This window comes from Dreissena polymorpha, chromosome 7 (genome assembly GCF_020536995.1).
Source record: "Dreissena polymorpha isolate Duluth1 chromosome 7, UMN_Dpol_1.0, whole genome shotgun sequence".
NCBI lineage: Eukaryota > Metazoa > Mollusca > Bivalvia > Myida > Dreissenidae > Dreissena > Dreissena polymorpha.
The window spans coordinates 75090877-75106755 of NC_068361.1; the positions used below are offsets into that span (position 1 = coordinate 75090877).

Here is a 15879-nt window from a genome sequence, read left to right on the forward strand (position 1 = left end):
TAGAACCTGTAGTAAGGCTGTATGAAACACTCCGTTACAGGGAATTAGAACCTGTACTAAGGCTGTATGAAACACTCCGTTACAGGGAATTAGAACCTGTAGTAAGGCTGTATGAAACACTCCGTTACAGGGAATTAGAACCTGTACTAAGGCTGTATGAAACACTCCGTTACAGGGAATTAGAACCTGTACTAAGGCTGTATGAAACACTCCGTTACAGGGAATTAGAACCTGTACTAAGGCTGTATGAAACACTCCGTTACAGGGAATTAGAACCTGTAGTAAGGCTGTATGAAACACTCCGTTACAGGGAATTAGAACCTGTACTAAGGCTGTATGAAACACTCCGTTACAGGGAATTAGAACCTGTAGTAAGGCTGTATGAAACACTCCGTTACAGGGAATTAGAACCTGTACTAAGGCTGTATGAAACACTCCGTTACAGGGAATTAGAACCTGTAGTAAGGCTGTATGAAACACTCCGTTACAGGGAATTAGAACCTGTACTAAGGCTGTATGAAACACTCCGTTACAGGGAATTAGAACCTGTACTAAGGCTGTATGAAACACTCCGTTACAGGGAATTAGAACCTGCACTAAGGCTGTATGAAACACTCCGTTACAGGGAATTAGAACCTGTACTAAGGCTGTATGAAACACTCCGTTACAGGGAATTAGAACCTGTACTAAGGCTGTATGAAACACTCCGTTACAGGGAATTAGAACCTGTACTAAGGCTGTATGAAACACTCCGTTACAGGGAATTAGAACCTGTACTAAGGCTGTATGAAACACTCCGTTACAGGGAATTAGAACCTGTACTAAGGCTGTATGAAACACTCCGTTACAGGGAATTAGAACCTGTACTAAGGCTGTATGAAACACTCCGTTACAGGGAATTAGAACCTGTACTAAGGCTGTATGAAACACTCCGTTACAGGGAATTAGAACCTGTACTTGATGTCTACGGGGGTCTAAAGAACGCTCCCACAGTGGGGATCGATCCCGTGACCTACCGGTCGCTATAATTTAATTCTAATTAATTAAACTTTTCAATAAAAAAAGTTTTGTAAGAGATTTTATTAAATGTACTTTTACAAACATACGAAATCTGTGATTTAGTCCCTTAAATTTCAGTTTAATTTACAATAAAAATGAAATATAAAATAATGCAAATATAAGTGTCTTGTTTAAAGCAAATATATATCGTGAACATGGATTGTTCACATTTAACGCAATGCTGATGATGAGTGTGGCAAGCGATTTGCAAATAAAATGGATTTGATAAATAAAAACGACACTATAGATTTGAGTGCCATTCCCTCTCTGTCGAGTTTTTCGATTCCTTGCATAATCGGTTACAATCGTTATGGAAATCGTCAATATGTTGTTGTCAATTGGTTCCCTTAAGGGCCCCATACACCAAGCACGTTCTTAGACAGTTCTACCACGTTTTGAAGAAAATGCAGAACGGGACGTGAACTTGCTTGAACGTGTAGTTTTGGTCAGAAAAAAATCTGCAATATGACTAAATGACGTTCATACACAGTTCGCGCTACGTGCAGCTCGTTCCTATCCCGTCCTATTCCGTTGCCAGTCCGTCTTTATCCAGTTCAGATCGGGTCAATTTCCCCATTGTCACCGTTGTTATACCGTTTCCAGTCACACCGAGCCCGTCCTCAGCCAGTTCGATTACGTTCGTACGCAGTTCTTCTTTATTCGTTGTGCAGTGGTAACTCGTTCAAAGGCAGTTCTCACTCCGTCCTACTACGTTCTTAGTACGTTTAGGACGTAATTGCAGCAATTTCCTGCACGGCAATTATAAAACTGACTACGTTCCTGCCAGTTCTCATTTATGATTCACGCTTTGAGCCGTCCAGACGTACATTTGTAATGCCTCCAAGAAATAATTCCGCCAAATGTCTCACCCAACAAGTGCTGTGTCGTCTCCGCCCTCTTTCTCGGCCCAACAAAACAGTACACGTGTATATTGCTGCTCTGCTTCTAGCATAAATTGCACGAAACCAACATTTACAAAATTAAGAGCTCCAAGATTGTCCATGTTTCAACTTAATATCACAAATGATGAATTTTGAGACAACGACTCCTTTTTTATGCACATTGTCTGAACGTATTGTATTTACGGTTTGAACGTTGTAGCAACTGCATTAAACGAGTACAACGTACTTGGAACCTACTGCGAACTCCTTTAAACGAGTACAACGTACTAAGAACGTACTGAGAACTCGTAGAATGTGTTGCAAACGTTGTAAAACTTATCTTTTAGTTTCTATTTATTTTCACGAAACAAGATCGTACTTGAGACGTAGTGCGAACGGGATCGGTCTGTCTGAGAACGGATTGGACGGACCAGAAACGGACTCGATCTGTGTGGCATCGTACAGGTAATTTCGGTCCGATCGCACTACGTTCTGGCACGTTCTTAACTCGACCTTAATACGACCTATCCGTTCTTAGTACGTCCATTCCGTTTCCAGTACGTTGTTACTACCTTTAATTGTAGAACGGGATGATCGGAAGAAAATTTTGAGTAGGCTCAAAGTTCTGAAACACCTCTCCCGTTCAACCCCGTTCAATGCGTCCACAAAGTTCGAAGACAGTTCGTAACACGTTGCTTCTACGATCACTCCGTTCTCACACAGTTCGAGCCCGTTAAGTAACATTTTTCAGAACCTACTTCGAACGGAGTCGGTGTATTGGGGGTATTAAGTATTGTTAATAATTGTATGCATATATAACTGTATATTGCCCTCTATTTAAATAATCTGTCGGGGTAAAAATCGGACATCAGGGCGAAAACTATAAATTATGCGATGTTTGCGACTTATTGTTTGTAAATACTCGTACGTGTGTTGTGCCTGGCAAAACTTGTGTAAAATCTTTGTGTTCTCAGTTGTTTTGCTAGAACTTCTTTTATTAAAGCGAGATTATACGATTTTGTACATGTGTTAAATTGTAATACATGTATATTGATAAAATATGTTACAATAGCAAAAAATAGGCAAGAAAAAGTATACATTAAAGACGAATTTCATAAAATGCAGCAAAGACAAACTAGCGCCCCGAGCCGATTGTGACGACGATTTTCGTATATATTTTCCTACAATAACCAAAACATTCGTCTTTTTAGTTAGTGTTCGTGTGTCGAATGAATAGATATCGTTGCAGGAATTTATCAAAGCGCTGAAGGCACTGAAGTTGTTCGCTGTTGTCGTCCTTGATTAGCTTGTGCGCATTGCCCAGGCTAATCAGTGTGCCCATGCTAATCTTAGTTGACGTGCATTAAGCCCTATTTTCCCAGAAAGCAGCCTATATATGTACAGATTTCAACGATAAACACTAGACTGACCAATGTCGTCTTACAAGCTGATATATACAGTAACTGCTAGAGCAGAATCATGTGTCATCTGCTGCAGACAGGCAGCGGTATTCGTCCCTAGCAGAGTGAGTTGCGGTTCTTACCGTAGCTTAGGCTTCTAAGCACATACAGTACTGATTTGCAAAATATGCTCTGTAAATTTAGTCGGCCGCTAACGCGACCAACTAAAAATGAACCGTCAAAGCGAGATTATACGATTTTGTCAAATATGTATTAATTTATATAAAATGTGCAAAAAACTTATCAAACATATATTTGAATATAAATGAAAATAAAAGGTCAGAAGAACATGTGTCGAAAAATTCGAAATAAGCCAGATATTTAATTCTGAAATAGAAAAGGCTGTACAGTCGAATTCGCCAGCATGTAAATCATGCATGTACGATGTGAATCTAAATATAGTTTAACGGTTCATTTTTAGTTGGTCGCGTTAGCGGCCAGCTAAATTTACAGAGCATATTTTGAAAATCAGTTTGTTTGTTTTTTGTTCAGGGTTTATTTACAGGTCAATTCGAGCCCCTTCACGGAGTCATTAAGGATGGACCTGCCCCTGTGACCTTTCAGGGGGAAAAGATTTATTTTGTGCCAAAGTAGGTCAAAATTTACACCGGCTTCCCGGGTATTCCGGTATAAGATATAATTTAGATCCAAATAGACCAGTGCACGGTGGCCAATGAGACCTTAATGTGCACTGGTAGATAGACAATCTCAAGACAAATTCATGTCTGAACGCAGCACCGCCAAGGGACTGCAGCACACAGCTCCGCCTTTATGGCCCCACTTGTCGACACCGGCCGTCGTCTTATCCCCGAGACGGTTTCCCCAGTGCGCTGAGCGCACTGAGTACCGCCGTCCCGGGGCCCCTATATAAAGTCACCCCTCGATGTTCTTGGGGCTGCTCTGAGACTCCCCCCACCCGGGAAAAGCAACCCCTGGTCCGCCCCGTATTTCCTCCACACTGGTGATTTTGCTGTCCCACTATCCCCGTCCCTCTACAGACGGGACCTCTGGCAGGTACGGGTCAGCGAACTCCCGACGATATAAAGCGGTTGACGAGACCGCTGCATCTTGGGGAAGACAGCAATCACAGCAATGTGGAAGACGTCCGGGGTGACGGACTCAGCTGGATTTGCAGAGCCACCCGCAGAAGTTTCCCTCTATAAGGAAATATGTACAGGTGAGGAAATCTTCTGCGGGCGACTCTAGCCTCGGTCGCGACGCGCACGCTCCAGCTGCTGACCGAGCTTGCAAATCAGTATGTGCTTAGAAGCCTTAAGTACGGTAAGAACCGCAACTCACTCTGCTAGGGACGATTACCGCTGCCTGTCTGCAGCAGACGACAAATGATTCTGCTCTAGCAGTGAGTGAATATACCCTCTAGCAGTGAGTGTATATACCAGCTTGTAAGACGACATTGGCCAGTCTAGTGTTTATCATTGAAATCTGTACATATTGGCTGCTTTCAGGGAAAACGGGGCTTAATGCTCGTCAAATAAAATTAACATGGGCACACTGATTAGCCTGTGGATTGCGCACAAGCTAATCAAGGACGACAACAGCGAACAACTTCAGTGCCTTCAGCGCTTTGATAAATTCCTGCAACGATATCTATTCATTCGACACACGAACACTAACTAAAAAGACGAATGTTTTGGTTATTGTAGAAAAATATGTCAAAGCCAACATTGTACTCTATGCACGGTCTGGTTTGGGCGTCACGATAATAATAAAGAAGATGTTGTGTACAGTGATAGCATTTTATTAAAACAACAAAATCAAACGATCGTTAAATATATAATTCTTCACAATCAAGGAAAACAAACAAATGTAAAGACAACAAGTTAGCTAAAACAGCGTATAAATATATACACTTAAAAAGTGTATATTCAAAGTTAGTTCATTAAATGTTGTGTTGCAATTATCCATTGATAAATTCCACAAAGTGTATAATGTCAGTTTACATATCGATGAGCAATTCAGTCATCGTAAAAACTAAGCAGAATATCAATGAATTAACATAATAAACCCCAGACCTTTCAAACCCCATAACATATACAAGAACATAAGCCTAAATATTTCTTTATATGAGCTGCGTTCTGAGAAAACGGGGCTTAATAAATATGCGTAAAGTGTCGCTTCAGATTAGCCTGTCGAGTTTATCTTTACGCCGAAAACTGGATTGTTTTTTTAGAATATACATGTACTTCCTTTGAATACAAAATACCCGAAAGCGGAACGTGTCGTCACTGATTTGCGTGTGCGGACTGCACTGGCTTATGTTGGACGGTACTTAACGCACATGCATTAAGCCCGATATTTCCGTAATGAGGCTCGTATCATTATACATCGTAAAATGCTTTTAAAATGAGAACTGAGGCATTGAATGCAAACGAGGAGTTATATAATTGCCTAAGTTCATTTTTAACACCATGTTATATACTATTTTGGTCACTTTCGCACGTCTATGCAAGTGCTTATTGCTTTTATATGTTCAGTTTTGTATACATAACGATGAACTGGACATGTTCAAGTTATATGAATAACCTTTCTGTCCCGTTCTGTTTCTGTTTATAAAAGCGTTTCAGTGTACGAACACTACTAAAGCCTACACTATAGTATGTACACTAAGTTTGAGTTGCGACCACACATGTTTTAATAGTCTGCTTGCCAACTATACGGTATTACAAAAAAATGTCATATCAACACGTGGTTTCCATGGCAACGTATTTGCGTGCATGATAGCAGTGATTATGTTCAGTCAGTGTTCTCCGACATCAATAAGCGATTCCAGAGATTGTAATGCCAAAGACATGTCTTCGGTAAGAAAATAAGATTAATGCGACGAAAATTTCGTCGCAATAGTTACTGACAAATTATAAATTGTGTGATTTAAAAAAAAATCAAATTGTTACACTTAAAGCTAGAAATTCCGTTATTATACTGGTAGTAAAATAAAAAGGTGAGCGACTCAACAAAACTAAGCAACTATAGTCATTAGTGGCGCAAGTAATCACATAACTGTGTTTTTAGTCCTTTTGCCATTTGTGACGCAAGAAATAGCGTCTTTGTGGTTACTTTGCTATATGTAACCTAAGAAATAGCGTCTTTGTCATTACTTTGCCATATGTAACCTAACAAATAATGTCTTTGTAATTACTTTGCCATAAGTAACGTTTGAAGTTGAAACTTTGTATTCTCTGCTGGTGTACATGACGAGAGGAATAACGCCAGTTCAGTCCGATGGCGATTTTGACGTCTTTAATGACGTATTTGTATGCATTCTAACAAAATGTGCCGTAAAACATCATTTAATTAACTTTTTTTTTTCATATTTTGAGTCTTAAAATAACGTCACAGAAGGTCTCCTTGCGACGACGTCACTTTCATAAAAAAGAAATGGAATTTTCCACACAGTTATGACTGCGGGTTGAAAGATCTCGTGACGTTGTGGGGTTTACAATTTAATGTTAATGGATGTTGACACACCGGTATGTACTGATTCTCTTCAAATAAATTGTTTAAACAATTTTCCTTAAGAATTTCAACTAGTGCATAAAAGACAGTTTTTATGCTGCTTGTGGCAATGTGAAATACGTCAGAATTCTTTACTTAATAAGCTTGTGTTCTTGGCTAAAACTTCGATGTGTAACGCATTCATGTACACGGTTATGCAAGCAACGTGAAATTTTGACACCGATTGCGGGCTTGAAAAATTATTTATTCTTACATCTAAAGATATAGGCACTAACTGAAATAAAGACTGCACTAAATATTTTTGCTGATGTATTTCAATATTGAGATATTTGCAAAAATAAAGTTCTTAACGGTGTGTTCACATTATGTCCAGCCCGTGTGTAAACCGCTGTGAACCCCGTTGATCCTGCACCCTGGACTATGCGGATGTCGTCACAATGACGTAAATATGATATTCTGGTCACTAAACTAGAATATTACAAGCTATGACGATTTAATTTTGATGGAATCGATGGATTCTTGTTTACTATGAATTATGCCTTAGTAAAAACGCATTTATAATGCGAAGTATTGTATTTGCGCATTATTGTTGAATCATGTTAAACATATAACCATCTGTTATTGGGCCAATATAAGCAAATTCTCAAGTACTGCACTCCTGTTACTGGTTGAATATTTTGCTTAGTAGTCCATTCCGTTTAAAGTCTGCACATGGTGGAATATCTGTCCTTCTGGAAAGTACCACGTGATGTATATCGTATATCCCGGAAGTGTGATGTGCGAATGTTCGCTGTTACGGTAATTAAGCAATCAGCGACAAAACAAAACTAAGCCACTCTAGTCATAAGCGGCAGAAGTCATCAAAAAATGTGTTTTGTAGTCCATTTTTCATATGTAGCGCAAGGAATAGCGTCTCTTTTGCCCTGCAGGACGAGAGAAATGACGCCATTTTAGTCACTTAGCGAGTTAACGTCTTAAATGACGTTTTTAGTCATTCGCACAAAATATGTCGTACAATGAATGAATTTAAGTCACTTTTTCATAATTGACGTCTTTAAATGACGTCGCAGAAGTCTCGCTGGCGATTACGTCACTTTCCTCAAAAAGAGAGGTAATTGTCCACAAATATTGCACAATGCGATGATTGAATTCCAATGGTATCGATTGATTCGTGTTTAATACTATGAGATATGCGTTAGTACATACGCATTTATAATGCGTTGTATTGCATTTGCGAATTATTCTTGAATGATGTGTAACGTATAACCGTCGAATAATGGGCCAATATCTGCAAACAGGCATATAAAGCAATTCTGTGAATGTTTGAATATTCTTCCATGACGTTTATGGCCTGCATATGCTGGAATATCTTTCATTCTGGCGAGTACCACGTGGTGTATATTTTATATCCCTGGAGTGTGATGTGCGCATGATCACTGCGCATGCCAATTATGGATAAGATCCACTGCGCATGCTCAATCGGAGAAAGAGATGTTGTTGCTATCCTGGCTGTCTGACGTGTTTCCCCAGTGACAATCAGCTGTAAAAAAATAGACAATGATTGTTAATTATTTAGAAAAAAAGGCTAATCATACACTGATTAAACACATTCATCTTCTTAAATTTCCACAATCATATTTAACATTATTTTACAAATGTAAATTTCTATTAATTTTCGTTTAATTTCTACAAAGTTAATATAATAACGTAGACGTTTTATTAAGATACCAAATTACCAAAGTGTCCCATGTAGACATGAACACCAAGCTAAGATCTGCATTGGGTTATTCCATTTTACGAATTAATGCCAAGCCGCACTTACCATCCATCTCCATCTTTTGTGACGTCAGAGAGCCCGGACTGGAGTGATTTCCGGTGTGTTGTTGTTGTTGTTTCTTCTGGCGCGCACGAGAGTTCTGGAACCAGACCTGTGTCACGCGCTTGCTCAGGCCCGTGATCTGCGCGATTCGCTCCAGGTCCTGACCATCCGGGTTTGAGTCCAGCTGGAAGTTGGCTTGCAAAACCTGAAGACAAAACATTTGTTTTGTATGTTTACATAAACATGTGTGAATACAGACTGTCAGTCCCACTTCGCAAATGCTGTTTGTTTTTTACTTAATTTACGCCTATATACACACATGTAGTATACACTTTGAGGGCTTTTCATGAAACTTGGCTAAAAGGTTCAGGTCATGGAGGCGACATGCAGAAGGCTTGAGTGTTACATTCTGTCTTATGGTCGAGGTCACCTTCAAGGTCAAATGTTTGAGCCTCTAGTTTTGTATCTTTTGAAAGATTTTTGACTCTTTACTTAAATGTCAAATTAATTTAGAGGATTTGCAGAAGGCATGAGACAGTCACGCCGGCTGAAGGTCAACATAATACTTCAAGGTCAAAAGTTTGATCCACTATTTTCTTGTCCGATCCATATCTCCTAAACACTTAAAAGGATTTAAATGGAACTTGGTTACAATGTTAAGATAATCGAGGCGATGTGAATTAGACACGAGTTAGTCACGCCGCTACAAGGTCAATGTCATAAATAAAGGTCAAAAGTTTAAGCCTCTATTTTGGTGTCAGCTTCAAATCACACATACTGTTTGAATGAATTTTTACAAACTTGGCCAGAATGTAAAGGTCATTGAAACGGCGTGCGGAAGGCTGGGGTCGGTCATGCCGGTTCAAGGTAATGGTCATAATTCTCTTGATAGCTCCTATACCTTTTGAATCATTTCCACAAACTTGACCACAATTTTATTAAGAACATGTCAGGAAGTCATGAGTCAATCACGCTGCCTCAAACTCAAGGTCATCACTTCAAGGTTGGGGTATATAGTTGTCTCTTGGACTGCCTTGCATTTCATTATTGTGATGGGATTTAAAGAAAGATCATGGTGGGCGACGAATCAGAGGGTTCCCATTGGAAGGAGAAGAAACTGATTGTTATATCTTATTATTATTGGTGTAGGTCAGTCCGTCTAACTTTTGAATGGTACGTGGACCAGTTGATTGGTCAGAATTGAGCAAAAGTATGTCAGTTTTAATTTGGAAATAATGTGCAATACATTTATTAATGACGCACGTTTTTAAAATGACTCCTTTACGAACCTGAATCTGTTCTTCTGTGAACGTTGTCCGCACTCGTTTGGTTTTGGTTTTCTGTGACGCATCGGAATCTGAAAGCAGGCAACAAATAAATAATCAAATTGCAGAAAAATAAGTAAAATAATTATGTTAATTTAAATGAATATTTTTGTTGAAAAACTGTTGCATCAAATAAACATGGTACCCGAATGGAAGGAATGTCTTTAAAATCAATGATTGCATTCCTCGCGGCTTTGTATAACGGACTTCAATTACCGGTATTCAATGCATAAACAATTTAAAGAGCAATTTATTTCATAGTCTTTCTGCTGCTTGAAAAATTTCATCCGTGAATAAATACCGCGGTTACGCAGAGAAGCAGTAAATGTTCAAAGAACATGCCAGACTGCGGTTGTGAATTTCAAGATGGGCGTGTAAATTTTAAAATGCTGCGTTTATTTTAATTTTATTGAAACAAAAATCCCGCAATACCCTTGAGGTTAGAATTACTGCCAAACGCTGTCTGTTTTCACGGCAGCCATATTGATAATACCGGGCTAAATGACAAACGACCATTTGATTGGTTGATAGCAGAGGTAATTAAACATGGCCGCAGATAATAATTGCATAAATGTGATATAAAATCCATTGAACTGAAGCGCTGTTGAACAACATTTACTTGAAATTTTTCACCTTTGACGCGAAATGTTTGATAGCATGTTTTCGTCTGGTTTGGGGGAAAGCGATGCGTAAAGAATGGCTTGTGTTGATTAATGCCCACTAATTATTATAGCGTTTTGTGGTTTTTAATGTGAAAAACATTTATACAATACAGATTTTCAGACTTAATTCTAATTTTCCGTTTGCCATAGTTACAAGTCATATAAACACCGAGTGATTGTTTTTAAATAAACGAATCTATTTAGTTCCATTAACTGTTAATATGTTCTTTTCATCAGAATGTAGAATTCTTCAATTTTTATCGAATGTAGAATCATGATAAATTGCTTCGTTTAATTCTGATTTAAAACAAGTCCGCATCTTTATATACATAACTTTACAAAGTTGCGAATATTCTTTACGGTAATTTGCCCTTAGCATGTTCTTATTTCCCCTAATTAAAAACCTACGCCTTTGTATTAAGAAATACGGCTCTATATGAACATAAACTACAGTGTTCTATATACGCGTTAAAGATGCTGCTAATGCTGTTGCTGCTGCTGCTGCTGCTGCTGATGATGATGATGATGATGATGATGATGATGATGATGATGATGATGATGATGATGATGATGATGATGATGATGATGATGATGATGATGGTGATGATGGTGATGATGACTTGGTAGGGGTGATAATGATAACAATGATGACTATGCCGTACCCTTATGTGGCCCGCCTTCCAGCACGTCCAAGTAGTGAGGTTTGCACAGAACCTTGCTACCGTGCAACGCAAACTCCTCGCCCGTCGACAGTTGCCGCTTGCACGTGTCGCACGCAAAGCATGCGAGGTGATACACGTGCTCGCGTGCGCGGCGCACCCAGTCCGTCGGCTGGATGGACCGGAAGCATTTCGCACATTTTGCACCGAACTCTCTGAAAATGGAAACGAAGTGTTTCGGCGATTCGAAAATATGAATTTTATATACTATTTCTCGCTATAATTATGTGTAATTACATTACAATAACATATATGGCTTATAGACTCCTTTAAAAATATTTTTGCATTTTACATTATACCATTAAATGTCGTAACTATAAGTAAAACTTTTCGTATTCTATTAAGAAATCAAATGCCGGCGGGAAGATTGGGGACATGTTTCGTATTAAATGTATGATGTTTTTTCCTAAAAAACATGTTATCTCGGTATTGGTGAACACACATTCTATTTTGTTTGTATTATAGTCATATACATTATGTATAGTCAGACTGAATTTGTTCCAAAATCCTGTACAAGTTTAGATCTTTAGGAAAAAAACAATACAAAGAGCCATTTTTTCAATGGACAGGAAATAATGATGTATTTGCGACTTCCACGACGTAGAAATATCTCGCGGGACGCAGATTACATGCCGTCTGCATTGACAGAGGATTTCTGGAATTGATTTTTCGTCGTCTGTTTGACTAACAAGCCAGGAGTTCAATGGGTTGATTAGGTGGGTAAATTGGGGCTAATTTCGGGGCAAAGTCGGAAGGACGTAACTAAATTTCCGTAATTTTGATACGGTTAAATATTCATTCGGAACTTCTCTAGCAGCAAGAATGAGTCTGTACAAAGTACACAATTCCGATGTAATTGCTTGACATTTCACGTTCGAAAAAAGGCGTGTGCTCGAGGAAATTTAATTCCGTCAAATTTTATTGAAACTTTTTAACAGAATAAAATGTTATCCGTTCATTTATCATGAATGCAAAACGAAAATACCAATTTCAAAAATAAAAAAACTTCAAAATTTAGTTTATGCTTGACCTTAAACACTTAATTTTGAATCAAACTATCCCATATAATGTGTTTTTATTGGGAAATCACGATCTACTTAAAGTTCGTTCCCCATACGACTTTGAATAATTAGTTTCGATATCGTTTGGTGATGCGTCCGTTTTTGTCATTTTATAATTATTTACACTGAGCGTATCGTTTCTTTAAGTGAAGCATACTTTAATTCGGTTACTCGTCACAAATAACGTTACGAGTGTAAATAATTTGAGAACGTCCATTTAAAAGGTACAAAAACAGTCCCTCTCAAACCGCCTCAACAAAATGAGCAGCCTCTACCTGGCATAGTCAAGCCTGCAGTAGATGTTGTCCTCGCGCATGAAGCACGTGTTCTGTCGGTCCAGCGCCACGTGACACACGCAGCAGCGCAGACACTGCACGTGCCATGACTGGTCGTTTACCTTGAGCAGAAACCGGTCTGCGATGTGCAGCCCACAACCGTAGCAGACGTCGTCATCCGTCTGCAAAAGAGAACGTTTTATCATACCACTACATGTACATTAATACCTACCTGATATAATGTTGCCTGATATGTTGTTATCACGTCAACGGTAAGTTGCTTTATCAGTGCTATATATGTTTTGAGGAAGGTCATATTACTCAGAATCAACTATAGAGGCATCAATGTTTGGTAAAATAGAATCAGAGTAAAATAAAAGTCTATCACTTAGACCACTCGGCAATCCGTGCTCATAATTAGTTTGTTGTATTTTATGCTTTATATAAGCAATCCTCGTAGTGTCACACAACTTAACGACAATAACAAAACTTTCCAAATTATTAAATCGTTTCGCGTTGCAACGCTTTATAATTTTCTGCTTTCTAATTCGCCGAAAAATGCATTATAGTGGATATTTTAGAGCATGGTAAATGTTCAGTATTACTGTTTCCTCACACATATCAAAATCACAACGAAAATTTGCGAATCTGAAACATTTTTTAAATGTTGTCAATAAACCAAAACGTTAAAAAATCCCTTTAAATGAGCCCGCTCATTCGTAGGAGTTTTCTATAGGTATCATGATCTTTTTAAACAAATAAGTATTTTTTCAGTAAAGAGCAACCGCGCGTTTAAACGGTTAGAAAAATGTCCGATCAGTGTGGGGACTTCATATTACAAACGCGCGGTTGCACTTAACTGAAAAAATACTTATTTGCTGAAAAAGATCGTGATAACTATAGAAAAATCTCACGAATGAGCGGGCTCTCCACTTTATCCCATTAAAAAATGATGAAATATTTAAAAAGAGATCCTTTAAAATGTTAACTTTGTCGCGCTCTATTCTCCCAACACAGATCCGAAAAAAGTCACGTGGTATAGGCACCGTTGGTGTTGCAACTTATGGTGAATAGGCACGAGGAAGAAAAATAAGAAATAGGATAATGGGGAGAAGTAGGACAACGACTGAGTTAATGCAATATCACCTAACTACGGCTTTTTGTATGAACTTCAGAAAAAAAAATCGTAGTTAAGGCATTCATTACATTTAACTTTGCGCAATTCTTTTGCTGCGCTGCTGAAAGAACTTGCGAAGCATCCCTTTTGATGTCCGAAAAACATACCGTCAGTTGCGATCACACCCGATATTCGGACACCTTCGGGAGTTGCGGATGCTTTTGTGCCAGTCTCTGTTTTCCTTCGGTGCCATTTACCCGAGCAATCAGGGGAATAATAAAATTGACCAATTTGAGAAAACACGTTCCCGATCCCAATATTTGATCCCGTTCATTAGCGCACGCCCCCTACCGGGTAGATCTTTGTAACGCCATCTGGCGATGGCGAATAAAGAACGCTAACTCTTTGCGGCACTTGACGTTACGGGCGCGTGGCAGGGATCGATTTATCGATCATGAAACTGTCAAGGGATTTGGGGAATTGCGCGTTGAGATTGACAGTCCGATTGGTGCTGGTGAGCATACGGGGGCGTGGTTACCCGTGCTTGACACGTGCTTAAATTTCACAGAGCGGAGATTAAAAAAGGTAAAGGTAGGATCTTGCCTTAGTCCCACACATACCACTCTTATTTTATTTACACAATCACACTCAAATACTCATTCACGGAATACCGGTACATGTACTATGTTTTGACATAAATGTGTTCATTGTATTATATTAGATTGTTTTTTATAGTCTCTTATAATTCAAATTTGAATGGTCATTTACAGATGTTGCTATATACGTGTTTTTATATCTTGTATATACTATGTTATAGATGTAAATGTATGAGCCTGAAATAAAATAAAATATCTGCTATATAGATTGTTTTAAAAACCTTGCTATATGAATTGTTTAAAATAATATATTATAATACTTAATTACAAAGACGGACTAGCAGACGAAACAAAGGGAACGAAAACATCGAAATAGCAAAAGCAAAAATAACGAAAATATTTATTAACGCATGTATAGATTATTTGCATTTAACATTAATTGTCAAATGCTTATATATCTGAGAGATTTGAATACTAGTATGTCATGAAACAGAATAATATTAATAATGACTTGAAGACAAAATGAAGGGAACGAAAAGGGCAATATGACAAAAAGGACCAAAATAGACTTTATATAATAATGTAAAATATTTGCACAAACATAAATTTAAAAATGCGTTTTTAATAATTAAAATAGTAGTGCATGTTAAAATAGTGGGCTCAATTAACCCCTTTATGCCTAGCGTCTAGAAAAAAGGCCTTGGCAAACAGCGTAGACCCAGTTGAGACGCGGCGGCGTCTAATCAGGGTCTGCGCTGTTTGCTTAAAGGAATTTCTGTAAGAAATATTCTAAATAAAGAAATAAATATACTAGACATCCCTAATTTTGGAAATAAATTCATCCAAATTTGAAGGATGGGAGAGTCCACTAGGCATAAATGGGTTAAAAGATTGCATCGACATGCCTATGAACATTATTGTGAAGATTTGTTTAATATTGTATCCTAATAGCGCGTACAAAACAAGTTAGTTTTGGTTAACACGTTGTCGTATAATATTTTCAATAGAAATAGAAAAGCAATAAAAAAATCTTTTCTGTCAAACTAATTTTTGCAGCAATTTTCGACGTTTAACATGATTCCATAAGCTGTGATAGTTTTCTTAGAACTGTTCCGTGACCGACAGACCCACTTGAGCTTGCACACCACGTTTCAACAACAACTTCGCGGCAAATTAGATTTTGTCGGCTTGAATAAGATGCAAATAGAGGCCACTTGACTTGAATAGCATGTTAGACGACGAGAGGGTAAAGCATTGGAGTTTGATTTTGCCTCTCTGATTTGCCGCCGTTTTGACAGACTAAAAACCTAATGACATCGGCTCTAGCGCCCGTGTTCGAATCGCTATCTAAATCATATAAAATGTAACACGACTAGAATTTCATTAAACCGCCGGAAGCGGTTTCATCTTGCACGAGATGTTTCGAGCGAA

At 38.4% G+C, this 15879-nt stretch overlaps 1 protein-coding gene across 1 annotated transcript in view; it reads right to left on the bottom strand.

Moving 5' to 3' along the window:
- Positions 1-4392: 4392 nt before the first annotated feature.
- LOC127839836 (LIM/homeobox protein Awh-like) overlaps positions 4393-15879 on the bottom strand; it is a 17020-nt gene continuing 5533 nt past the window's right edge. The window contains exons 2-6 of the mRNA XM_052368225.1: positions 12736-12917; positions 11343-11554; positions 9983-10050; positions 8697-8898; positions 4393-4523 (exon numbers count right to left, since the gene is read on the bottom strand). Of these exons, the coding sequence (XP_052224185.1) occupies positions 4393-4523; positions 8697-8898; positions 9983-10050; positions 11343-11554; positions 12736-12917 (795 nt within the window). The remainder of the gene's footprint in view (positions 4524-8696; positions 8899-9982; positions 10051-11342; positions 11555-12735; positions 12918-15879) is intronic.